This window comes from Tiliqua scincoides, chromosome 5 (assembly GCF_035046505.1).
Source record: "Tiliqua scincoides isolate rTilSci1 chromosome 5, rTilSci1.hap2, whole genome shotgun sequence".
Lineage (NCBI taxonomy): Eukaryota > Metazoa > Chordata > Lepidosauria > Squamata > Scincidae > Tiliqua > Tiliqua scincoides.
The window spans coordinates 47545404-47571886 of NC_089825.1; the positions used below are offsets into that span (position 1 = coordinate 47545404).

The following is a 26483-nucleotide window of genomic DNA, read 5'->3' on the forward strand; positions in this document are numbered from 1 at the left end:
CATCTAAGCTCCATCACTAATGTTCCATCTCTAATTTCATATTAATTCTCTTTTTTTGGCCCTTGCCAGATATTTGATGCAGCCCTCTGGCTGAAAAGTTTGGAGAACACTGCTCTACACAGTTTTTCAACTGTTGGGTAGCAGTACATTGGTGTGCCACAAATGATCCACAGGTATACCGTGGAGGGTCATTTATTAGTTGGGCCATGGGGGGGGGTCCCCACCAGCGGTTTGGTGTGCCTTATCTCTGGCCAAAAAACTGGTGGTGTTCAGCACCTTGCCAATTTTAGCACCTGGTCAGTGTGCCATGAGATGAAAAAGGTTGAAAATAGCTGCTCTACAATTTCCAGGTCAGGTCATAGCCCAGGAATATCCTAGAGGCCCAGCCCACATCTAGAAACCCAATGCATTCAGTCCCTGTCCATCCCACCATAGCATATCTTCTAGTGAGCATTTGCAGGTATTTCCCTTACACCTGTTTGTTTAAAACTGTGAGCCCCTTTAAGACAGGGAACCAATTTTTTGTTTTGTTTTACTATATAAATGCAATATTAGCAATGCAGTTTATCAAAAAATTAACAATGAAAGAGGTATTAGAAACAGCATTCAGAAATTCTGGATTGTAAAGTTGTGCATGCACACACACTTATGGCAAGAAGAATCAAACTCAGAAGTTTCAAGCCAATGCTTTTAGCTCCTGGAATTACTAAATTGCTTCCAATCACAACTGTTTAAAGCTTCCACAAGTACATAAGAGGTGTTCCACAGAAGAAAACAGCTATGCTTCACATATGGTGATGCACTAGTTAAGCTTTAGCAATATTCCAGTTCAAATCATTCCTGCAGAAACCATGTGGCATCCTGACAAGCACCAGCAAAAGCAAAAAGGCAGGGACAAAAACCTCAAGAGATGCTTAATAGCAATTTGCATTCTAAAGAGACATTAACTTCAAGTAAATGGATCATTTCCTAAAAAACAGGAAACATTTCTTCAGTTGGGCATACACACTTTGAAAAATGCAAAAACACAGTAACAGGAACCCATTTCATTTTCAGAAGCCAGTGAAGTATATCATGAGGCCATTCATCTTTTACAGCCACAGCAGGCCAAGGGGTACCAGAGCAAGGCCATAAACCTGATTGCTCTAGGAAAGGGCTTTATGGAGCACTGTAAAAAAATTTTACAACCCCAAGAATTCCTGGGTGTCATACTCTTCTTCTCCCCTCTTTTTTGGTCCATCTGTTTTCAAAGAGCTCATGGGGGAAGGGCAGAGATTCAGATAAATGTCTCCTGGGAATCCATAGCAATCAACCCACATCTGATGAATGGCCGCTAAAGTTAAACTCTGACCTCACTGGACAATTCCTATACCGGCTCCCTTCCCCCCACTGTTGGTCAGCTTTCCAGTATGCCCCACCCACCTGCCTCCCTTCTCCAAAAGTTCTCAAGTGCCAGGCACAGTTAACAAAAGCAATGGAATGTGGATTTCTCCTTGCAGTAGCTTCCAGCAAAAGCACTGATGCAAAAGAGACTTGGGCTCTCTGTGCTGCTGAAGGGGACTGCTTTACAGATTGTCATGCTCTGCCTAATTATTTATGTATGGATGCAAGACTGAGAAAGGGCTTGCCTTCCAGTTCCTAGGCCCAAGACTAGTGACTATTCTTAACACCTACAGGCATGACTCTAAAACAGAATATCTGGTGGGGAAGATTCCTGGGGATGGAACAGAAAAGGGTAATGGGGAATCCTGTGTACCCCATGTACATGTTCAGAAAACTATGGCATTTATACCTCTTTTCCATGCTGCCAGGCAGACCCTTTAACAAGTTCTATAGGATGTCATGGGAGATATCGTTTAAACCTACCAAAAATTCTAGTCCTCCTATCTCAGATACAATATTCCGCTCAAAAAGATTATCTAGCAGTGCAAGATCTCTACCAACGAACCTCACACTGAAGTTGCTGTTTCACTAAAAACTATTATTCTGGTTTTTTCATTCAATTGAAAAGCTTTAATATTCATTCATACATACAACAATTTTTGGCAGAATAACACAATGGCAATTCTACATACATACACTTGCACTTACATCAGAAGAACAGATGTGAAGCTCTTTGTATATTTGGAAAACACTATACTAATCTTGAAAGCCTGTTCATGTTTGCTCCTCTAATGAGATCACAAAAACAAAAGCCATAGAAGAGGTATGCCAACTACCTCCTAGTCAATGAGATTCTGTAAGTTAAAGGTATCTTGAATAATAAAAGGAGAAGTATCATCCAGTTTTAGTAATGAATTCAACAAAATAGAAGTCACCAACTTCCATGCTGCCATTTGAGGATGATTTCATTCCAAATCATTTCAGTCACAGAATACAAGTTGAGATGACTTCAGGCTTCTCACTCCCTACAGGTAGGGAAAAATCATGCATCTTGGAACTCAATTCATTGAACCTCACTGTCCGCTACACGATTTAATCTTGGTGTGAGATTTAAGTCCTGTATTATGCTATACTGCTGCCACTCAGATTAGGGGCATTCTCTGGTTTTAGTAGACTGGGATAGCCAAGTTAGTGCATTGGATCATAATTCAGCAGTAAATGATTGTTCTGATTAATGATTGATAATTGATGATCATTAATGATAATGGCATGTATTTAGTAAGGAGGATGGCAGGAGAATCATCTACAGTATTTAACTGCTGAAGTTTTGTTTGCTTACCAGTTGCTTGAAGTTGAATTCAAGCAAGATATGGGCCAACAGCAGCCAGAGCTGAACACTGAATATACCAAGGATTCCCAGAGGGCTCATCTCCCCCCTCCCCCCATGGCACTCACCATTTGGTGAAGACATTCAATGTGCTTACAAGCCTTGAATCATCACTGCATTCACCTGTTTCTGTCACTTGCTTTTGTACTTTCTATTACTTATTTTGTTACTAAGGGGTGGTCCCTCACAAATAAAAAAAAAGAAAAACTGTTTAAAAACCGTACTGATTGTATCTACTAAATGTCATACTCTGAATTCAGCAAGAGCTGGAGGTCCAGAACAAGGATACATTGACTCATCATTCCCACACATGCCAAGACACCAGCAAGGAGTTTTTTTGTTTGCGTGGGCAAGTCAAAGACAAAGAATTTGGCTGCATTTTTCCCTTGGACACATCAGGTACCAATTCTCATGTGCAGAACTGAAGTGCATAGAATGGGAAGAACTCTGCCCAAGTATCTCTCCTTACGTTCTTCTATAGTGTCTTGGCCAATGTAGAAAGAGAATTTGAGGAACACTATGAGCAGAAAGCTTTTGGCAAGCAAGGGCCTGGCTTGTTTTCTTTGCATCCTCTGTGGTATGTCTGCTCCAGGATAGGCAACTGGCCCTCTGGGGCTTCATTCTATCCCAGTAGAATGCTTCATCTCTTAAATGACTTTGTATTCTACCACAAGCCAAGTGAATTATTAAGAATAAGACTGCTTGAAAAAAAATTTCTGTTCTTTGGGGAGGAAGTCGCATGCAATTAGCACATGCTCCTAAGAGATGCACTTTAGTACCTTGATCTCAGTTTGATTTCTTTCAGCAGAAGAGGACTCCTTTGATATTAGTTGACAAGATAGAAATCAGAATGCATTTTATCTGGTTTCTTCTTAAGATTTATTACCACATGTGTATTATTTAGCACAGAGTATACTATTCTGAGTGATTATAGCAGCAGCAGAACTTCAGGTAAAGAGATTAACTTTACAGAAAGCATTTGAGTGTTAAAGGACAAAACATTTTATGCATGCATAGGATGTACAACATCAGATTACCACACAGTTTGAATTTCATGTTATAGCAGCAAACATGCACACATAAAACCAAGTTACGTTCTTACAAAAGGTTTAAAAATAGCTGATTTTATAAAGCAATCAATCTGAAAGAAGTTACACTATCATAATTTGCAACATTGCAAAGTATAGCAACCTTCACTTTATAGGCTGCAAAATGGACTACATTACAACTAACCAGGTGTACTAGGGAAATTAGTATTGTGACAGCTCTGCGATTAACAAATTTGTCCTTAAGTTGAAGAATGGATGGGTCAACTACTTATAAAAGTAGATTAAAAAGACAGAATTTATGTGCCATGGCTGTTCTTGTGGATTAGAAAGTAAGGGCCTAATTTCAGCACAAATTCAACCAGATTTTATAAAACCGATGTAATTCTAGCTCCCAAAGCACACAGAAGCGGAAGATCTGTACAGACCATTAATCTGAACTAAACTATCCATTTAATATATTACTAAATAAAGTAAAATTATTTTTAAATTTCAAAACTTAAGGAAGTCTGAATTTGCAACCTCTTCAAATTATACAAATAAGTTATAAAGGTTGCAGATTCAAGTTTTTGTTTTTTTTTAAAGCAAAGAAAATTGTTAAATCGAACTGCCTTCACTAGTATTGTCACAAATTAAAGAAATAGTAATCAATTGAACATAATACGTTTTAGTCAAGTAAACAATTGACTAAATTTGCATAAAGCCAAAGACAATAGTTCTGAAGAAAGCAGCATATTTTGTTTCTGAGTTGCATGAGACATTCTTCCCTTCGTGGGGGGGAGGAAGGGAAGATGCTTTTTGAAAGCTGATGCCTCACATCTACACTTTTTGTAAGTATTTGCATTGAAGTGATGTTTTTGCTTAAAACTGCTGCCTGATTAAAAGAGATGGGGGTATCTTTCATATTAAATCTGTGAATTTATCCAATTTAACAGCACTAGTATGGAGAATAGCTCAAGCTTTTAAGAAAGGCACCCCCATGGCATGCCAAATATCAGCTTTCTCCAACTCTCCTCCATCAGTTGTTGACACAAGATGTTCTATTTCTGTTATGTCTAATTTGTAGGTAATATAGCAATATCAAATACATTCCACTCCTTCACATTCTGTCACTGGGCAGGAGGTCTGGTCTAGAGGGTAGAGCCTCCATTTGCCTGAAGATAACATCCACAAGGTCGCCAGTTTGAGGCCACCGGCACCATGCGACCTTGAACCAGCTGACAAGCTGAGCCGAGTTATTCCATCTGCTCAGTGTGGGAGGATGGAGCCCAGAATGTGAAACCAGATCAGAAAGAAACATCTGAATGTTGTGGCTCTTGTAAGATAGAACCTTCTTTCAATTGTAAAAATCCCTACGGGGATTTAAATAGCCTGCCTATGTAAACCGCCATGAATAAAGTCTTGAATAAAGACCAAGAAAGGTGGTATATAAATACCTGTATTAATTATTATTATTATTATTATTATTATTATTATTATTAGACTTCCAGAGCCATCCCTTGGGTAGGGCAACTGGGGTAGTCACCCTGGGCTCCATGATTTCATGACCAATATATGGCCATAATGGGGAGTGCACTGGTTGAAATGCCCCCCTGCCCGCACCCTACTAAGGAGCCTCAAGAATAAAAGAGAATTTAACTACCAGAAATCAAGGGAAGGGACATTAATGCTCAGTAGCCACTGGCCATTTCCTAAGAAAGGTTTTCTTAAGTCCCATTGAAATTAATGGTCCTTCAGTTACAACCAATTTGTTTCATTTATTTCAATGGGGCTTAGTCATAACTAGCTTTCTTATAATTCAACCCCAAGTTCTCACTCAAAGAAACAAAATCCGTCCAATTGTATTACTCCCCCAACATCAAGCCAGCTCTTCATATCAAGCAATACTACCAGCCTTCCAGAATCCAGATAAATAATCCAAATCCAGATTAGCAGTGTGATCACAGCTTTTAAGAGGTACCATACCATTAAAATTTTATACTGAAAACAGACCATTATCACCAATTAAACTGAAGTTAGAAGTAGTGGTTAACACAGAACTGGCTCTTTAAAATGGAGCAATTGCGTGTTAATGGCATGGAGGTTCACTATTTAAGCCTATCTTCACAAAGAATCTTTGCTCCGTGAACTAGACCAGGGGTGGCCAAATTTGCTTAATGTACAAGACATACATGACAAACTTCAAATGCTTTTCACTATAAGATACTACTATGCAAATGTACTTCCAAGTAGCCTCATTGTGCTAAGCAGCTCCTGCTGCAGCAAGGTCACTAGCAAGGCGGTGACATCACTGCTGAGTGCCCAAGGTGGGAGATGCACTGTCAGCAACCAAAAATTTGGGTATAACCAACACAGCCAAGCAGCAGGAGAATTCAAAAGGGAAGGTAAAAAGTTAGAGTGGAAGAGAAATTAGATGATGGCAAGAAAAACCAGTAGCAAGAGAAAAAGGCTAAAAAAGAAGAACGAATGAACGAGGATGAAGCAAGTAAAGGGGGGAAAGGGGCAAGACTGACTTGGACAGAGAAGATTGGAAGAGAAAGACAGGAGGAACAGTGCAGGCAAGGAAGGAAAGGTGAAACAGCAAGGAAAGAAGAGAGAGTGTGGGGGAAGGAAGGGACATCCCCAGAGAGCTTCACTGGGTTGGATATGCCCTCACAAGCAGGGAATCTCCCAGGCTAGTCAGGACTGAGAGAAGAGACAAAGTCCAAAATCTTAATCAACTTTCCAATGCTGGCATAGTGGTGCCAATGGGGCATGTGCTGCAACCTGCAGTTGGGTGGCTCTCATGGAGGCCTCCTCAAAGTAAGGGAATATTTCTTCCCTTACCTCGGAGCTGCACTGCCCTTATGCCGGTGTTGGAAAGTGGGTTAGGGATTATGCCCTAAAACAGATTGCCAGCTACTGCCAGACATAATACCCAAGGAGGCTTGCCTGATCAGTGCCCCAGCAGCCCAGGCATACTCAGCTCACACCATCCAAAGGTGGCCTATGTAGAGGCAGAAGGGGGCCAACACCTGCCTGAACAAGGTTTATATTTACAGTAAGGGAGTAGGGAACACTGTGTTGGGTTCACAGGCCAGTTAAGAAGTTATGACACCTTTATGATGCCTGGTGTTATATTTGGGAGGCTTCACTGCCTCCCTCTCACTTCACCTGCCATACTCCATTCTCTGTGGTGTGGAGCTCTTGCCTTGGGATGAAGTCGGGGTAGCAGGGGTAGTTATAGGGAGTAAGCCTTCTTCATACAGGTTGAGAGTTTCTTCTCAGTGATTTGCAAACTTCCATACACATGCATTCTCCACCTGCAATATGTAGCAGGGCCCTACCTGCTGCTAAACTCCTGCACACAGACTCTCTTTCAACCTCCCAGGGTTACTGCAAGAATAACATGAAGATAGCAGCCCCATATGCTGCCTCAAGCTCCTTTGAGGAAGAATAGGCTAAAAATTAAATAGATTGCCCTTAGCTGAAAATATCTTTCCAACCTTCCTTTGCAGAGGCTGCATATGAAAATCAAGTGTTTAACTGAACGATTAAAACAGTTTTTGATTTTGTGTGTTTTGTTGAAAGTTTGTTCTAAACCAGTGGCTATCAAACTCACGACTGCTATGCACCAAAAACGTGGTCCCCATTTGGACCACAGCTTACCGTTCTAGCCCCATGTAGCTTGTCGTATGAGAAGATCTGAGCCCTGGGATGCTCTGGGCAGTCATGTCTGCTGTCCGACAACCCAGAAGCTGTGCAATAGGAGGTCCGGGCAGACACGACTGCCCAGAGAGTCCCGGGGCCCACATCTTCTCAAACAACAAGCCGAGCAGGCCTGGAATGGTAAACTCCACTCACAGAGAGGAAGGCATTCTCCAAACCCTGGATTCAGACCCCAGGCCAGGATTTGGAGAAGCCTGTTCTATACAATATAACTCTATTTTAAATTCCAATCTAGATATGGCTAAATTAACATTAGCCAAAACTAGCTAGACAAATTATGTATGTTGCATGATGTTAATATGTTTGTGTATCTGTTAGCAAATAAGAGACATATAATCAAATACAAAACTCCAACTGTGTATTCTCTCTTCAAGCTTAAAAGTTTTAGTGACATGGGGGGGAAGAGTTTAGCAACAAACCTCAAAATGCAAGATACATCTGGAAGGAGACAAAAGCCAAGCAATACTGGGAAATTAAAACATTGGGTCTTATTCAGATGGACTAAGCAGTCAAAGGTCAAAGCAGCATTAAATCATTAGTTCCCCAGCTGCCACCAAGGCGTGGTGTTGACCTCTGATTTTGCAAGAAGTGGTCCATGCAATTTTCTCGTGGCAATCTGGTAAAGTTGAGTATTTCTCTTGCATTGCACAATTTTTTCCTATGATAGCCTTAAAGCGACACATTAAAATAGCCAAGCACCAAAATACCAAAGTGGATCAAATTAATGTTACATTTCTGAACAGGTACAGATTGGTTCTCTCCTTTTTGTTCTTTGAGTTTTTTTGTTTGTTTGTTTTACAGACTACACACACAGAGCACTGAATATATAGCTAGTAAAAGCAGTGGTATAAACAAGGGTCATTGGATCCAACAGAGCAGTCAAGACCGTTAATAACTAAAGCCTTTTATTTTTGGCTCAGTTTTGTAGAAGTAACATAAAATAATGTTTACTGAACTATATGCAGCAAGATAGTCTGAACCGATCTCAAAAACAGTGCAAGCTTTAGTACTCTGTTTAAAAGGCCTTCAGGGTCACTTAAAAATGATGCTCTTCTATGTAGGAAAAAAAAATCACCATACAAGTACTGTAGTCCCTAATGTACCTGAACTGAAGCAATTTCCATTGAACCACTGAGCCCCAGCGTCATTTTCTTAAGACATAGATTAACTCGGTATACACTGTCAATGACAGGCCACGTGTATTGAAGTGGAACAAGCAAAATTTTGGACATTTTAAATTATTGACATTTTATGACAAATCTTACAGGGACAAACAGGATCCTCCTATGTGGGAACTGAGAGGTGAATCCTTTGAGAACCAAGTCAAACATTTTGGAAGCAAAAACAATGGCAGGCAAGAGCACTCTGACAAATATTTGTAGCAGATGATGCAACTTGTTACACGATTTCTCTACAGTCCTCTTACAACAAGGAAAATAGCAGCAAGTAGGAGTGCTAAACAATGGTGATCAATGCAACATGCTGGAAAGAGCAGAAGGTCAAAGAAAATGATTCCAAAGGATCTGTGTAGATAACATAAATGAAGTGTACTGGACTGGCTCACAACACCCTTACTAATAAGTACTTATTTTGACCTTCTAGCAAAGGCAAAGCTATGTTATACTGTGCACTCAGAGAACTATATACACCCTCCCCAATCCTTGAGCAACATCCATTCAAGACCTACCTAATTCCCATTTTGACTTATCTGGTAAAAGAAGTTTGTTGTTAACATCTGCTTCTGAACTTTTTTGGCGGGGGGGGGGGGGGTACAATTTATATTATCAGCACCCAGTCTTGATCCAAATGTCACCAGTGTTGCCAGCTGAACTGCCAAGTAATGGTAGGATTTTATTTCCATCACATAGCCCTGGATGGAATACATGAGATTCCTAGGCAGCCACCCATCCAGGAACTGACCAGACCTAGGCCTGTTTCGTTTCAGCAAAATAGCTACATCATACAATAAAGAAATACCACTGTTTGTTAACAGTGATTTGGGTCACTGCAACTCATTTGACTTATAAAATGGTTTGCACCAAGCAACTGGCAATTGAGAACTGGCAATTGAGAATGTGTCAAGCAAATGGAGATGCCAAGACAGACTTGGTCACTGCTGTTTCTGTTATCACGGTTGTATGTTTTCTATTTCTGTGCCTACAACTGGTATTGTTGCACATCTACAACTTCTCAGTTTAAATACCTTAAATTAGGTCCCAAGCACGAGGTTGTTGTTTTTTTTTTAAAGGCTTGGTGTTGATCAATGATATGGACCTTCAGAAGATTTTGAATTGCAGTTTTCCAATGCAATTATAGAGTATGATAAGATATGTCATGTTTGATTTATATTTGCTAAACAAAACTAAAGTCTCTCCTCCCCATCTGATGACCTCTGATAATTTTCTATCCAAATAGAAAATAGCCACCAGTATTTGAACTGAAATATTTGATTAGGGAACAAAATTAAACCATGTGTAGTTCAAACAAAAGTGTTACAGTCTTGGCTTTCCTTCCACTGCGGTCCAAGACGAAATAAGAACATTAGCTTTGGCTTGGATTTAAGCCATTTCTGCCCAACGTTGCACATATGCAACAGGAACCAAATGTGTATTCCTGTGGGCTGGGCAAAAATGGGTTTTAACCTACATAGTCAAATCAGATGACTTCATACTGTGATGTTTGATCTGGACTATTATGGATACACCGTTTTATTTCAACCCCCACTTACAAATCACTGACACATATGTATTCTCTCACACGTATGTACTTCCTAGGAATAAGAATCTGAAAATTCTTTGAAATTGCCACCCTTGCCTAATATTGTACTGCCAAGAGCATCCATCTGTTACCGACGAAGTTTATGAAATGAATCTTCAGAAAGGGAAACAATTTCATTGAAAAAAATTAGGCATTGAAAAGTTTTCTGCTCTACCCCTCTGGGGCTGACCAGTATAGGAATTATCAAAATTGTTAAGGCTATTTGCACACTACCTAGAAAGTTAGCATTTTGGGATGCAGATAGTTCAGTTTACTAGAAGAATCTATTTCCAACCCTGGATTACTTCATAACAGAGACTCACATTCCAAAGCAGAACAAGCTAAGTCACAACTGGACACAATACTGAACTAAAAGTATTTTATTACTGTGAACGCTTTAGGATTGGGGGGGTAAGGCGTTCCAGTAGCAGCCAGGAATGTGTACCTTTGTGTGAAGAATGCAAGTTGTATTTACTAAAATACAATTAGATCAGGTTTCAACTGCTATCACTTCATGAGTGAATGCTTGCATGCACACACAGAGGCTGACTAGAAAAATACACCTTTGTGCTACAATAAATGTGACTTTAAATGAGGCAAGCATTCTTAAAAAGAATCTCAAACCACCCGTTTAACTCAGACAGAAGACTGCAATTATGCAAGATTAGATTGTTACACTTTCATTGATTCAAAGTGGTAAGGAAGCAGTCCAAACTAGCAATGTTCTTCTTGATACCAAAAGCTAATACTTGACTTACCAATCGGATCTAGTACTAATCTTTACTACAAAAAATACATACTTTTTACTCCATTTGTGTCTCTGTCTGTGTCTTTCAGGCAGGTGACTTACCACCCAAACATGCCAACAAAACTTCCTCTACAGGTCCCAAAGAATCAATAATTCTTGTTAAGGCTATTAATTTGTTATCTTTTTAAAAATGGAGGTGGGTTTTAAAGAAAATCAGCTGCCACAGTTATAGAAGGAAGATAATGGTCTTTTAAATTTAACTAAAGCAAGCTCAGCGTCTGCTCCACAAGCACATGTAAGGAGTAGATGTCCTTCAACCTACTACTTGAAATTAAAGACCTCTTGGGATGCATGCTCAAGGAATTGCCATGCCATACATTTAAAATGTTGATTTTCTATTTGTTTATTATATTGATCTAAATCAAAAACTGTAGCTTAAAAAGGGAAGACAGGAGTTTCTGCTTCGCGTGCTAGTAAGAAGCATAATGACCGTTTTAGAGAAAAGCAGTATGATTTCAAGTTGCCATTCAATTAACACTGGAAAGCTTCACACACTGCAGGACCCAATTTCAGATCATCCTAAATCCATAACACCTTAATAAAGATCACTATTGTTTAACAGATATATTGTGCACTGGACAGCCAGGGGAACATTCATTATTCCCATTATTTCCAATATGTGCAATGCTGGTAAAATAGAGGAGGGTGTGCAGAGCCCACATTTCTGTTCAAAGGTAAGGCTGAGGATCAGAGTTACCAATTCAGAGTTACAAGCTTAATCTATAGAGTTCAATTTAATCTACAACACTGCTGTGAAGAACAAAAAAAGAAAGACAAACAGGAGGATCCAACTCATGGAGATGCTACCAAGAGTTCACCTTCTCTCTTCAAAACAAAGTTTATAGACTGAACTTTGTTTTTGCTCAAGGAGAACCATTTTTCTTCCCTATTGTTTTTCTTTAAAAAAAAGAAAAGAAAAGCAAATTCATCCCTAATAAGATTTTGATTTTTTTCCAGTTTCCTTAAAAAAAAAAAAAAAAAAAGTAATCCCTTCCCTTTCCTAGTAAATTGCATGATACCATTTCACCAGGCAGCACTTGCCACTTCAACTTGGTTCTCATTAAGCCACACAGTCCTGCCAGAAAGAATAGCACGGTATTCAAAATTTACCAACTCTACTGCACTGAGAACACAAAGCACTTCACCTGTACTGTCTTCATATATTCCTTACAACACTCTGTAAAGCAGTGGTTCCTGAACTTGCTCATGGCACCCTTCCTCCAGCAGTGCCTGTTTCGGAACCCAGAAGTGCTGATGATGTGTGACAGCAGCAGCACTTTGTACCTGGAAAGAAAGCTTGAAAATCAGTGTAGACACAGTCAGGAAGGGCAGTTAGGCTCAAAAAACATTGTGTGTGGCCCTCAGCTAAGGGAGCTGAGCTTCTGCTCTGTGATCTCTTGTGTTCATGTCACTGTGCAGCTTGGCTGGTGTGCAGCCCATGATGCCCTTGGAGAATCGTCACAACACCCCAGGATATGGCAAAGCACAGTTTGGGAACTTCTGCTATATGGTGAGCAAGTATTATCCCATATTGTGGCTGCAGAACTGAAGTTTACCTAATCATAGCAGGCAAGAAATGAACTGTGGAAATCCTGATATGCAGCTCAGTCATGATGCTACATCAGCTTTCACCAAGCTTTGTTTCAAGTCTCCTCTCTCTCTCTTTGTACTTAAAGTCATTAGATGTCATCGCCTGCAAGTCTCCCCAACAAACACTAGTGCAGAATGGGCACATAGGTAAGGAAACGTGTCATAGTTACATGTTACAAATAACCAGAAGAGAAAACACACATTTTGCCATCTTAAAAATTAAGACCTATTCCTGGGTATGTTTGGGGTGCTAATTCTAAAAATAGCATCAATTTTGCCCTATCACATCTAGATTTAGTGATATGGCATAGACTCCTTAATCATGGTTCAGGCTTCCTCATGAGGAAGCTTCCTGAACCACTCACTTCCTGAACCACTCATAGCCATAATGAGGCTATGCCGCATCTCCAGAACGAGATGTGATAGGACAACCTATCCTATAGGAGAACCTATGACACGTGTCAAAGGTGACATGCCACAACATTTTGCATGAAATGTCAGCATTCACCAACATCTGACAACAGCCGAGTTTATTTCATTTTTTATAAGTGACATTCCTTTATAGAATGCATAAGCCCACATAAGATTGGACTTTTTTTTAAATATGTAAAGCAGTGCTTTCCAAATTTTTAAAAATGATAATCCATTGTGATCCACTAGATTAAAAAGATCCAGAAAGAAATATTTTATTAATAATTAATTAATAGTCAGGATCTTCTGCTCCCAAGGTTGCTAGAGACCTTACATAGAGAGAGTATATAGACATTAGCTGGACTCTCCCTAGAAACAAAGTTCAAGGACTCCCCCAAACCTTTACAGTCATTCCAGGATACCCAGTAGGCTGAACAAGAGAGAAGATGTGCCATTAGGGACATCCAGGGCAGATGTAAGGCTGACCCTGGGTTTACAACATGCCAATTACTAGAAAAAAAAAATCAGAAAATTGAACATTTTACTTTGGGGATATGACAAATACTTCATATCACAGGTCATAACAATTTTCTTCTATAAACCAGGGAAAGGTGCTCAGAAAGTATTTTTTAATGTTTCAAAAACTTTTGCGGCCCACCCAAAAAAATCGGCTAGTGACCTACTGGTGGGTCTCAACCCACAGTTTGGGAAACACTGATGTAAAGAATTATGCCTCTTTTGTTGGGGGGGGGGCAGCGACACACCAGCATAGTCAGGTTAGACATTTTCCAAATTTCACACCGAGTCCAAACAGTTCACCATCACTGCGACAAAGCAAAACTTAGGCCACTTTTTGAAACAACAACAACAACAGTATTTATATACTGCTTTTCAACAAAAAGTTCACATAGCGGTTTACAGAGAAAATCAAATATCTAATGGCTCCCTGTCCCAAAAGGGCTCACAATCAGCACCCCAAATTCATATAAAACTACCATAAATTTTGGAAAAAAAGTTTGACCCTCAGTTTTGTCGGTCTGTGTAATAGTTGCAGTGACAGCTCAGCCTCTCTTATACTATTGAGGTTGGCACAAAGCATTCATTATATGAACTACTACATTCAAGCAGACATTTAGTTAAAACTGGTATCATCAGTACAGGTGAAATGTGTTGACATTCTGATTATACACTACTGAACTTCTAGATCAGAAGTTCTTAGCTTCCTTAGGAGTTCAGACTCCCATATGATTGCCCAATATGTTCCCATACTCCCTTCAACAGATTGTCAAAATCAGCACCACTAGCAATCCTATTAGGCACCAGTATGACTGCAAAAGATGTCAATAGCTTAGTTTTACTTTACATATAGATAGCCAGGAACAGTGCCTCAATTCGTATAGATAATGGCAATGGTTAATCTAGGGCCCAATCCTAACCTGTTTTCGAGCACAAGGGCAATGCAGCTCTGAGGTAAGGGAACAAACACTCCCTTACTTTGAGGAGGCCTCCGTGAGTGAGACCCAACTGCAGGATGCAGCACACAACCCATTGGCAAAGCTATGTGCAGTAAAGTTGGTTAGGATATGGTCCCTAATCTAACATTTTTGAATTGTTCAGAGATCAAGTCCCATAACCCCATCATTTGGTTCCCATACACCCCAGGGGGTAGGGATAACCCCGGTAAAGAATACCGGTTCTAGATTACAGTTGCAACTGTCAATACTAGATTTAATTTTAACTCAGTAACTACAACCATGCCATTATTTGGAAAGACAGTACTGCAAAAATAAAAATAACACATTTGAACTGAATTATATTCTGCAATTCTTTTTGCACAAAATTAAAAACAGCCCTGCATGTCTATTCCCCTACTCCATGTTAAAAATGTGCAACTGATTGACCAGTTACTAAGAAGCCCACAGAAAGACTGTAAGGGAACTACTTTTAATCAGCAACAAATTCAGAATTTCGTTTAGAATCCATAGTTTTGCTAGAACCAGATGCATCCAAGCATGGCCAGCATCCAGTCTTCTTCTGATCTTTTCCCTGCTATAAGTACAACTAGCTGCTGTCTTCCCGTCCCCCGTCCCCCAATTCACAAGGGCAACATAATGAGCAGCATTTGACAACCACTGGTATTCATCATTGCCACTCTTTGGTTTCTAAGGAAATGCAACTTCCTGGTTTTCATTTAATACACAGTTAAGATGGCAGACTTAAGCCCACACAGAAGATACCAAGTTGAGACTGCAGTGCAATGCCTTCCAATTTCAATTTTTAACATTACTGCTCTAGGAACATAATTTTCCTTGACCATGGTTTAATGATGTACTAGCTCCTCTCCCCCCCCCCCAACTGAAAACAGAAATAGAACATTAACATTCACCTCAGTAGGTTGAGGATTTCATTCTAGAAATTAAGCTTGAGGAACAAGGACCAAGCTGTAATGATGGCTGTTTTAATGCAGTCAGCCCATGTTGAAGAAGCACAATCTCAATTAATATGCTCAAGTCAAACCACTCAAAAGTTCAAGAGGTCACACAGCTCTGCCAGAGCAGGAACCAAAATTCCAGGAAGACTGATCAAGAGGTTTGACTCAGGCTTGAATCAGAGCAGGGGCTTCCCATCATATTACAGGTGATAATTAACTTAGCAAGGCTAGGAAGCTTCAGTTATCTCCAGTTAGTTCCCTTTTGATTTGTCAACTGTGCTGATCATGTATACAGTTAAGCAGCATACAAAATTGTCACCAATATAGGGTAGGATCCCAGATCATTCATGTTAATCCATTCTTGGAGGGAATCCCTAATGGTAGAAGCTCTAGACAGAATGCCCCCAAATCTCTTGTATTTCATGGCCATTTGATCCCACTGCGCACTTGACAAGTGGGAACTAAACTGTACGCATCTGCTCAAAATGGATTATAGTCCTTGTTCAACAGTACCACAACACTCTTACTGCTGTGCAATGGCCACCTCGCACCCCTGCCCCAAGGAGCCAGTTTTCATGATTTAAAGATGAACAGTTTTGCTCCGTGACTCATTTTTAAGAGTACAACCAAATCCACATCATCTCAAGAGTGAGTCCAAACTTACCTTACAGCAGCCTTTCAGAACATGCTCTTCTCAAGGAATTGGCATGCACCATCACATGACTGGGGCACTGAGCAGCAAATGGCTTCAGCACAGCTGCAAGGCTTTAATTTCATCAGGAGTCAAATGGGTTGCAAAATCCAAACACCCACTCTTTTGCTGCACTTCCACACATTTTTTCTACCAACAGCCCCTTAAACCTCAGGGGATATGCCAGCCTTTTACTGCAGATGGTAGTAAGGAAGCCAAGGCTTCCAAGATGAACTTAGATGCAAAGATGAACTTTGCTATCTGAAAATTATACTGTAAGCCACTTCAAACCCCCCCCCCCAGCTGTGGCACTATTACTCCTGCCTCCTCCCTGGCACTTTAAGGCCAGGATTTCTCCTTCTAACCTAAATGATGGCCACAGGGCACAGCCTGCCTCTTTCATATCATCTGTTGTTTCAGAGAGAGATGCATTTTACACACAATGCTTGCACATGTCCCACTAACAATTTTTGAAGTATTGTACTTTTTCAGTGTTACTGCTATAAAATACTATTATTGGGGGGGGGGGGGAAGAGGGCAGGGGAATGAAAATAAGTTACAAGAACCCAGAGATTCTCAAGACTTTTTATTACTACGAATATTGATATACCATTTTTCAACAGGAGTATTTCAAAGCAGCTTATGTAATAAAAATTACTAGGAACAATGCCCCATGCCCACATTGTGTTTCAGCCTTCTAAGCAAAACTAAAGCAAAGATGGGTGAACCTGTCTGTTGGAAGTCAAAGTGGAAAAGGCATTTGGGCTCACAGTGGGGTACTGTACTTCCAAAGGACAAATCCCCACCAAAGGCAAAAAAAAAAAAAAAAGCCCATAGAAAATATGGAAGTGCCCAGTGAAAGAATCATCCTACAATGCAATGGACCGGAAAGAGAAAATCAGGAAATACAGAAACTAGCCTTCATGTAAATTAAAAAACTGAAGTCATGAGCTCAAGAACTCCAATATCTTTTTTATCAAGTCTCGAACTAGCAAACTGTATTTTGACTGTCTCACTGGCTACACCTTTATGTGACCACTGGGTCTGCTTGTTGGAATAGCTAAGCACCATGCAATTTGCTGTTCAAACAGTTTTCCAGAGATACTCAAATAACTGAGGTAAACAATTCTTATTATTTCAGTCTCACATTTGTCACAGATTGTTTAAGAAACCAGAAGGTGATAGTGCTTTTAAGTATCTTTCAAAGTTTGTGTAGTGGTTACATTCCAAAGTTTAAAAAGAAGGCAACAGTATTGCAGGAAACCTAGATCTAGACTGAAGTACAGTGGTTTTCCCCCTCAAATTTGCCATTTCTGTTTTGCTACAAATATATACAACTGCCACCCAATGTCATCCACACCACCCACAATCATTTTAAATGTGATCTGACTCTGGAAACCAAACACTGCAACACTAGCATGTTAGGATTCCATCTCCTTTTAAATTTTTACTTTAAGTAGATGTTAAATATCTCAGATTGGGGGCTAAATATCTCAGATTGGGGGCACAAATGGTTTCATCATCCAACATATCAATGAGAAAATGGGATGCAAAAACACGGAGCAACTCAGGAGGGTGATTTTCTTTCTCTTCCACTCTCCGCATTAAGAGAAATTGAAGTAAGAGCAAATCTTTTCTGGTAGGTAGAAAATATTTCTTCAGATTTTGGACTGAAACCCTGTTCTGCATAGAGTAGAAGCTTGTTGCATTGGGATTAAAGGTTTATAAAAAGGTACCACAACTAGGTTATGTCCACACTCTGAGAACACTATAGCACCATGCAAGACAATGCTTCAACAAACAACATTCCCTTCTTCCCTCCCTTCCCTTTTCAAACTCTGCATTTTCAACTTCCCCATGCCAATATACACAACTAGAAAGAGATAAATATGTTTGCCCCTTGCCTTAAATGCATCCAGTTCAAGGAGACTCCTGATCTCTTTTTTGTTTGCTGAGGAAATAGCAAAGAAGTGGAAGCACTGAGAAGACTTGCCAGAATGAGAGCATGAAAAGCATCTTTAAAAAGCATGGCAGAACTTCAGGAAATAACCAAGAGTGGGTAGATGGCCAAATGGGAATATAAGACAGAAAGAGGATAGCAGTCAAAGTCATAAAATGACTGCATAAAGGTTTGCCAATTTTGACACACCAGCATTAAGTTTCTAGGTGCCTAGATGATTAAGCACATGAGATCTTTCAAGAGTTAAGCAATGAACAATATTGTGAGATTTGTCCTATCATATCTGGGACTTTAATCCCAGGTGCCTTTTTCATCCTTGAATTGAAGACTTGGTGGCAAAATGCAACCTATTACACACAATTCTGCACACACACCCCGATCCAATATTTTCCTAACTCTCAACATTTATTTTTTTTTTGGAACTGATACAACAAAATAAACAAGTGTCATTTCATTCCTTTCTGATTTGTTGCCTACATATTTTCACTGCTCAAGCTACAGCTTCACTTTTAGAATTCAGGATCACATTTTTAGAACAACCAATAACTCACAAAGGGCATAGGTCATACAGTATATACCTGAAGAACAATACTTGCTTCATTTTCTATTGCTGTTCTGATTTAACTTTCTGGAAGCAAGAGTTTTAGCTCACAAAACTATCACTTTAGGTAAAGACCATCACAAAAAGGGAAGGCTGATGTAAATTGATCCACATAGCAAATGGATCAGATCAGACAATTTTTCTCTATGCCAGGAGTGTCTGCTGTGATACAGAAAAGTTGCCTTATCCATGCGGCCAACTTGGCTGCCTTTGAGGCAATTTCCACACAAAGCAATTTAAAATTGTCCTCCGCATAGCAAATAGGATGTGAGACGTGGCCTTTTACAGGCTGTTTTAGCAGTATACAGGGCAGACATCTTCCCTCAACTAAAGAATTAAGATTTGGCACTGCATGTCATGCCTTTAATTTATGTGCTCCCTGATGCGCAACAGTGCATTAAAGTACATTTTTCCCATTATAACATACTGTCAGACACTTCCTTTAAAAATGGGTATTAATGAAGTTTTAGTGACAGTGTACCCAGACACTTATTCATTGACCATCCACTCCAAAAGTGGTAATCATTAACCATTACAGACAAATGAAGGAATGTGGTTTCTTCTACACCAATTTGAAGATTCAATTGTACAACTTTACAGGCAGTATAGTCAATCAATATGCATGGCATTTTACAAACAGGTCATAAGAGCATCACACCATTTAAGTATTTCTCAGCATGCTACAAGATCTATCATTTGGCATTTCAGTTCTGTGTTAAAAGAGTTTAATAGCCACTACTACCTGTGCTATCTAGCCAGAGCAACAGGGTACAGTATTTCTATTTTTTTTCCAGAGCGACCTTGTGACGAAAACCAATACTGAATTTCTAATTAGAAATATTATAATACATGCACCAGTACCATGCATTGCTTAGACTTTCCTTCTTAGATTCGCATTTGGAGTTCCAATTGTCCTTCAGAGGTTCACAAATAGGCAAGAGTATTTGTCAAACACCAGAAAACTCTGTGGGAGAGCCAAGTGCTAACAAGGAGATTTTTGCATTTCCTCAAACCCTTCCTGAAAAGGCTTTCTAAACATTCCTTTTATTTACCAGATTCAGTGATTCTTTTCCATTTTTTCTGAATAATCACCTGGGGAAAAAACTTTGCTAATTTCCTGGTATGAACCCTACTTGACTACCAAAATGATCTGCCAAGAATAAAATGCAAGCAGTTTTTCAGCTAAACAAAGTATTTACATAGCAATAATCAAGGGAATCCTTCACCCATTGAGTCCTCAGACATGGATCTTATCTCAAAAGGAGTCAGGAATAGCCAGAAAACTTTAGGAGGGAGTAAGCTATCCTCTGTAACAATGAAGCTAATGGAAAATTCCACAGTGGCACTGAGCAAACTGCCAAGAGGAATGTGGACTCACAAGCTGAACTTCAGTTCATGCAGTTGCATCTAAGATATTATTTCTCTGACATCTGAATCTGTACTAATTACCCCATATTAAAACAACCCATTTTAAAATATACAGCTGCAAAACCTAATTCATGCTGGTGATTAGAAATATCAGAATTATCAGGAAATAAACGCATCTAAGGATCACACTAAATTCCAGTGTGCTACAGCCTTGTATTTATGCACTACTACAGTCCCTGTCCTACCCAACAGTTAAAACAAACCGTTTTAACAAAGTAACAATCACTACAGTCGTCCCACCAATTGTTTTCTTTACCATTCTCTCATTGCCACAATTTTCTTGCATTCTTAAAAACGATTTCTATTGTTGTCACACTGCTCCAACTACCCCATACTAATCTGCCCTTCCTGTATTTCAAATCTATGCTAGTAATGAAAAATTTGTCGGAACTTAAATGTAAGGGCATCTGGCCCTTGTTCCAAGTCCTTAGTTTATCAGAGGTATCCATCCTACAACTATTTTGTTGTTTGCTAAAAGGGATCTACAGTTTCCTCTTTACCAGCTTATAAAACCTCCCCATCAACCCAGTACTAAATAGTAGTACAAAATAGTACTAAAAGACCATGCCAACATTTTCATGGATGCTTTCCAACATCAGGTATGGAAACTGACACTACTCCCTCCACCCATCTTTTCCAAATGGATAGTCATTGTGAGCATTAAATAGACCTAAAAGTCAAGGAGATAGTAAGCTTGTAATACCCCTTTCCTGTTTTGAACTAATGCTGGAATTAGAGACATACCCTCCTCATCCACTATTTCTAGCTATTATTAAGAATATTTACATACCAATTTCTACAAAAATGTTGATAAGTTAAAATATTGGTAACTGAATTATTTCGTTCTTTTCCCTACCTCAAGCATCCTCAAAGCCATGAAAAGCAGGATTTTTTTTTTTTACAGTTTCAAACATTTATTAAACATAAACGGAAACCATAACTTTTGTTTTTAAAAACACTGGACAACAAACAGAACCAGTTTTACAATCAGTGTTTTTGGTCAACTAGAGAGTAAGACTCAATAAATTAATAAAGAGAAAGGCACAAATGAGTGTGTGCACACACTAGGCATGAAGTCCACATCTCTGAACCTGGAAGCCATTAAAAGATCTGGATTGTTAGATGCAAGGATCTATACAATAGTGATAATAGTGATAATTCAGTAGTGATATATCACTATCCAATAGTGATAATACAAAGGTACTCTGCACATGCTCAGAGATGAACACACACACCCTAACTTCCAAGCCTCAGTTGTAGGTCATATTAAACTCTTCTAGACTGAAGTTCTAAATCTAGAACTAAGTGTTTTAAATATATATTTTACTTGTCTGTCATACCCATTCCAAGACATGCAAGTTAGATAGTAACCTTACACTTCTTTCACAATACATCAGGGCACTTCCAACCAGTAGTATCAGAGAAACAAATAAATTGAATGACAGCAATCTGCTCTTTAGAAAATAGCAAATTTTTGGGAAGGGTGGGAAGGGGTAGCTTTAGTGTCCTGCCCTTCTCAGAGGATGCAATACCAAGAAGCAGCACACAGCAAAGATGAAAAAGCTTCAAGCTGCAGGATTTGCAGGGCTACAATTAAAGGGGAATTGAGCTCTCACACTGAATTAGCAGGATCCCCATGGAACACAAGGAATGTCTCAAAGTAACTTCAACAACCCTCTCTCACCTGTGGAGCGTATATAAAAGCACCACAGCTTTGCACAGTACACTACTCTGAAGATTTTACTCCAGTTAAGCATGGACAGCTCCACGTGAACAAAGCATGCAAGCGAACAGGGAAGTGCATGCTGGAAGCAGAAAGCATACTGTGTGGCCAAATGAAGAGAGAGTGGAAAAAGAGAACCTATTTAAAAGGGAATTAGGGTTGCCAGATGTTCTGGAAATGAAGGGCAATCCTTGTAAAGGTGTCTGGGAGGGGGAGAACGTGACAGCTCTGTGGAAAACAATGGATGTGTTTCAATTTTGGAAGACTTGAATGCCACTTGGTAGACGACCCCGACACAGCTCCAAGCCAATATGACAAATGTTAAAATGGGGGAAAACAAAGTTATAAAGGCAATGAAGCTGGAAAGAAGGATGGAAGGATTGCCAGACATCCCTGACAGAGTCACACTTGTGCAGGAGGGGGTTCCCTATTCCATGGAACACAGAAAAAAATGGTCTAAGAGAAAGAGGTCTAAGAGAAGGCTACTTAAAAGGCAAGTTACTTTGCCAACTTTCACCTCACTCTGGAAATCACAGCACAAGTCAAAGAGTGGGGGAGTAATTTGCTTCCCTTTTTTCCTCACCAGTGCATGCTTGTGAATGAAATTATTCTAATTCAGGTTAATAATGAGTTAATACTACAGAAGCAGCCAGGATCCTGTACTACAGCACACTAAGCCTGCACAAACCCATGTTGAAATGTTAACCAGCAAAACCGGTCAAAAAAAAATTATCCTTTTACAGCACTGCCCCCTTAATCCAGATCCCACAACACAGCTCCCCATAGAAGATCTTGTTTTCAAAGATCCCATTGAAAGCATTCTTAAATGTCTTGAGAAAAGATGCCCTTGCATTCCCCTTTCAAAATTCCCTCTCCTAAAAAATGAAATAAAATGAAACCCATCTCCATTCTCGTGACTTGAGCCCAGGCTCAAGAACTCTCAGCCCAGGTACCTGTTTACACATGCTTCCAACAGCCTTGTTGCTTCACTCCCCCTCCCCCCAACGGGAGAGCACAGCTTAAGGGCACAATCCTATGCATGTCTACTCAGAGCTCAGTCCCACTGAGTTCAATAGGACTTACTCCCAGAAAAGTGTGGATAAGATTGCAGCCTAAATTTGTGGGAATGTGGTGAATCCTGGCACCTCTCCTTGTGCTTGCTCAGGGGAGGCTCACTGCCTTCTCCCCCAGCCACCCAGGTGGGTTCCCTGAGGCAGAACGGGCTCAGAACCCAATCATATGCATGTCTACTCAGTAGTGAGCCCTCTTATAGTCAAAGGGACTTACTCCCATGTAAGCGTGGAGAGGATTGCAGCCTCAGAAGGACCCAGGAGGCCCACTGCCCAAGCCTATGCATGTCTACTCAAAAGTAAGTCCCATTGTGTTCAATGGGACTTACCCCCAGGAAAGTGTGGATAGGATTGCAGCCCCAGAGCCCCATCTTACACCTATGAGAAGTCAGTCTCACTATAGTCGATGGGGCTTACTCCCCTGTAAGTGTGGCCAGGATTGCAGCCTCAGAAGGGCCCAGATCCCAACCCTCCGCCTGTCTACTCAGAAGTAAGTCCCATTATAGTCAGTGGGGCTTACTCCCATGTAAGAACTGCAGCCTCAGAAAAGCCCAGGAGACTCAGAGCCCAGCCCTCTGCCTGCCTACTCAGAAGCAAGCCCCCTACAGGAATGCGCGGCCGGGAGCGCAGACTCACCTCGTCGTCGTGGTGCTGGCAGTAGTTGACCCTGTCCGGGAAGACGGAGAGGATGTTGTAGGGCGCGGCGGAGTAGGGCTGCCCGAGGGCGAGCTGGGCGGCGGCGGCGGGGCCGGCGGCGGAGGGGGGCCCGGGGCCGAAGCGCTCGATGAAGTGGTCCTTGGTGAGGCGGACGCGCTGGTGGGCGCGCACGCAGCTGTCGCACAGGTGCTCCTGGCAGTCGAGGCAGCGGGAGCTGACGGCGGCGCCCTCGTCGCAGGAGCTGCAGCGGGGCTCGCCCTGCCGGCTGTGGGGGCGCCCCCGGAGCAGCAGCGCCGAGCCCCCGCCGCCGGCCGCGGAGCCTGGCGAGGAGCCCCCCGTCGGGGCGCGGTGCTGCTGCTGCTGCTGGGCTGGCTGCTGCTGCTGCTGCTGCCGGGGGTGGTGGTGCCTGTTGTTGGTGCTGCTGTTGCTGCCGCCCCCGACGCCTACCCCGGGACAGCCTCCGCCCCCGCCTACCCCGGGGCGCCCGTTGTTCTTCTGGTCCTCGGCGGCCGCCGCCACCACCACCACGTCCAGCAGGTTGCTCAGGAGGAAGTTGGAGGAGGGCAGCGCGTCCATCCCCGACGGCTCGGAGATCACCACCTTCTGGTCGCACACCGGGCAGCGCAGCTTCAGCGAGTCCCCCGCGGACGGGTGGCGCTGCGCCTCCAGGCACTGGCGGCAGAAGGCGTGCAGGCAGGGCAGGACGTGCAGGCGCCTCGACGAAGAGGACCCCCCGCCGCCACCACTGCCGCCGCCACCACTGCCGCCTCCGCCTCCTCCCCCGCCTCCGCCTCCTCCCCCGGACGAGTTGGACGTCTGCGAGGACGACGACGAGGTGGACGAGTTGGACGAGATGGGAGCGGGCGAGCCGCACATCTCCTTGCACAGCGGGCAGACCTGGAAATCCGACTCGGGGAACGAAGCCATTGGGGAGGGGCGGGGGGGAGGAGAAGGGGCAGGGGGGAGGGGGCAGCGCCTTGCTCGGCTAGCAAGGGGGCAGCAGCAGCAGCATGGACTGTGGCGAGCGCCTGCCCGCGTTGCAAGCCCTGGTGGGTGGCATCAATGGGGCGCTGTGGGGGGCCCCCCCGGACGGCTACAGGGAGCTGCTACTTCTCTTTCTCCTCCTTTGCGGGCTGGGATGCTGTTTCAGCTCTTTCTTAAAGAGGCTTCCACCCCAGGCGCTCCCACGTTGCTGCCTCTCCCCCGGAAAAGCGCACGTTGCTGGGTTTCCAGGCGGTCCCCGAGGGCAGCCCTTCTCCTTCCTGCTCCTGGCTCAGCGCTGCTTGGACGGCGTGGGGGGCTTCCCTGAGCAGAAAAGTGCATCAGCCCCTTCTTCACATCCAGCCCGCATGGGAGCTTCCAGCGTCTGTTCCTCGATTCCTTTTATGGGGGGGGCGGCGAATTGAGTTGGGGGGGTCTGAAGTCCAGCAGCTCTGCTTAGAGTTGGTCTAGTTGCCTTGCTGGACGAAGGGGGGATGGAGGGAGGGACTTTCCTCCTGGCTGATGGGGGGAGAAGAAGAGGAGCGGGGAAAGGGTAAGGTATTTGGGTTCACTTCTCCCTCCGGTGGGTCCCCCTCAGGCTCCGGGAGACGCGCAAGTGGCCCAAGCAGGATCCGCCAGCTCCTTTCTGCCCCAGCCGGCTCCACCGCATGTCTTCTAGAGAAGCGAGAAGCAGAGATGGCGATCCCCCCGGCGCAGCAGCAGCTTATGGGCCGGCCAAGAGAAAGGAGGGAGGGTGGGCGAATGAATGGATGGCTGGCTGGGTGGAGAGGGGCGATCTTACACTAAGGAGCCTCGTCTTCTTTCCTCTCCACGCCTCTCCCCCCAAAGTCTCTCCAGCCGGTTCCTGCAACGAGAGATCGCATGATCAGGTTCCCTCTTCCCTGGCTGGGATCTCCCGGGCCAGCTCTCCTCCACCCCCAGCCCGGCAGCGTGCACGCGGTCTTCTCCTCCTCCTCTTCCTCCTTCTCCTGTCCTCTCGCTTGGGCGCACACGCGCTGAGCCCGGCAAGGAGTCGCCACCAGGGAGAGAGAGGGGCAACCACGGCAGGTCCTGGCTGGCTGGCCGGGCTGAATTATTAATGGGGGGCGTATTATATTCGCTGGCACAAATGGGGACTGCGCTGCAATGCTATCCGAGCTACCACCACTACCACCCCCCGCTGGATCCACCCACCCACCCCCTTTGCCTTCTCTCTCTCTCGCTGGTCCTTTCACCCTCCCCAACCCTGCAATGACTGGGATCACATTTCCTTTGTCATGTCGCCTCCTTCGCGTGGTGTGTGTGTGTGTGGCGGGGTCGATCTGTTCTTTGAAACCCCCCCCCCCACTTTACTCTGCGATCATCAATAAAATCCCAACCTCAGGACCCAAACAAAGAACAAACAAGTGGAGAGTGAGGTGGGGGTGGGAAAAGCTAACAGGGTCCAGAATCAACAGCACTTACACCGCAGCAGCCCCCAGGGACTCGCCTTCCAGTCCAACAGAGCCATCGCGCTCGATCATGGGTGGTTGTGTGTCCTTCCACCCTCCCCCCTCCGGTGCTCTTGCTTGGAGGTTTGCGCCTTTAAAATTCCCCCTTAGGTGAGCGTGGTTTGGGGGAGTATTTTTTTAAGGGCACCGACGTGATCACATTCCTCTTGCAGCAATGCCTGTTACTGAAACTGATCCAGAGTTGGGAATCCTTTTAATCTCCCAAGGAGCGCATTCACTTCCGCCTGGGCGCAGAGAAGGGTGGTTAGGGGGGAAGGGGGGGGGTCTAAAAGGCAAACAGGAAACATTAACCCTCTTGCCACTGCTGTCTTTTGTGTAGTGTGTTGCCTGCGACCGCCTC

At 42.8% G+C, this 26483-nt stretch overlaps 1 protein-coding gene across 1 annotated transcript in view; it reads right to left on the reverse strand.

The window, feature by feature from the left end:
* TRIM71 (tripartite motif containing 71) overlaps nt 1–24578 on the reverse strand; it is a 46919-nt gene extending 22341 nt beyond the window's left edge. The window contains exon 1 of the mRNA XM_066631364.1: nt 23631–24578. Coding sequence (XP_066487461.1) covers nt 23631–24578 — 948 coding nt within the window. The remainder of the gene's footprint in view (nt 1–23630) is intronic.
* Nucleotides 24579–26483: the final 1905 nt, after the last annotated feature.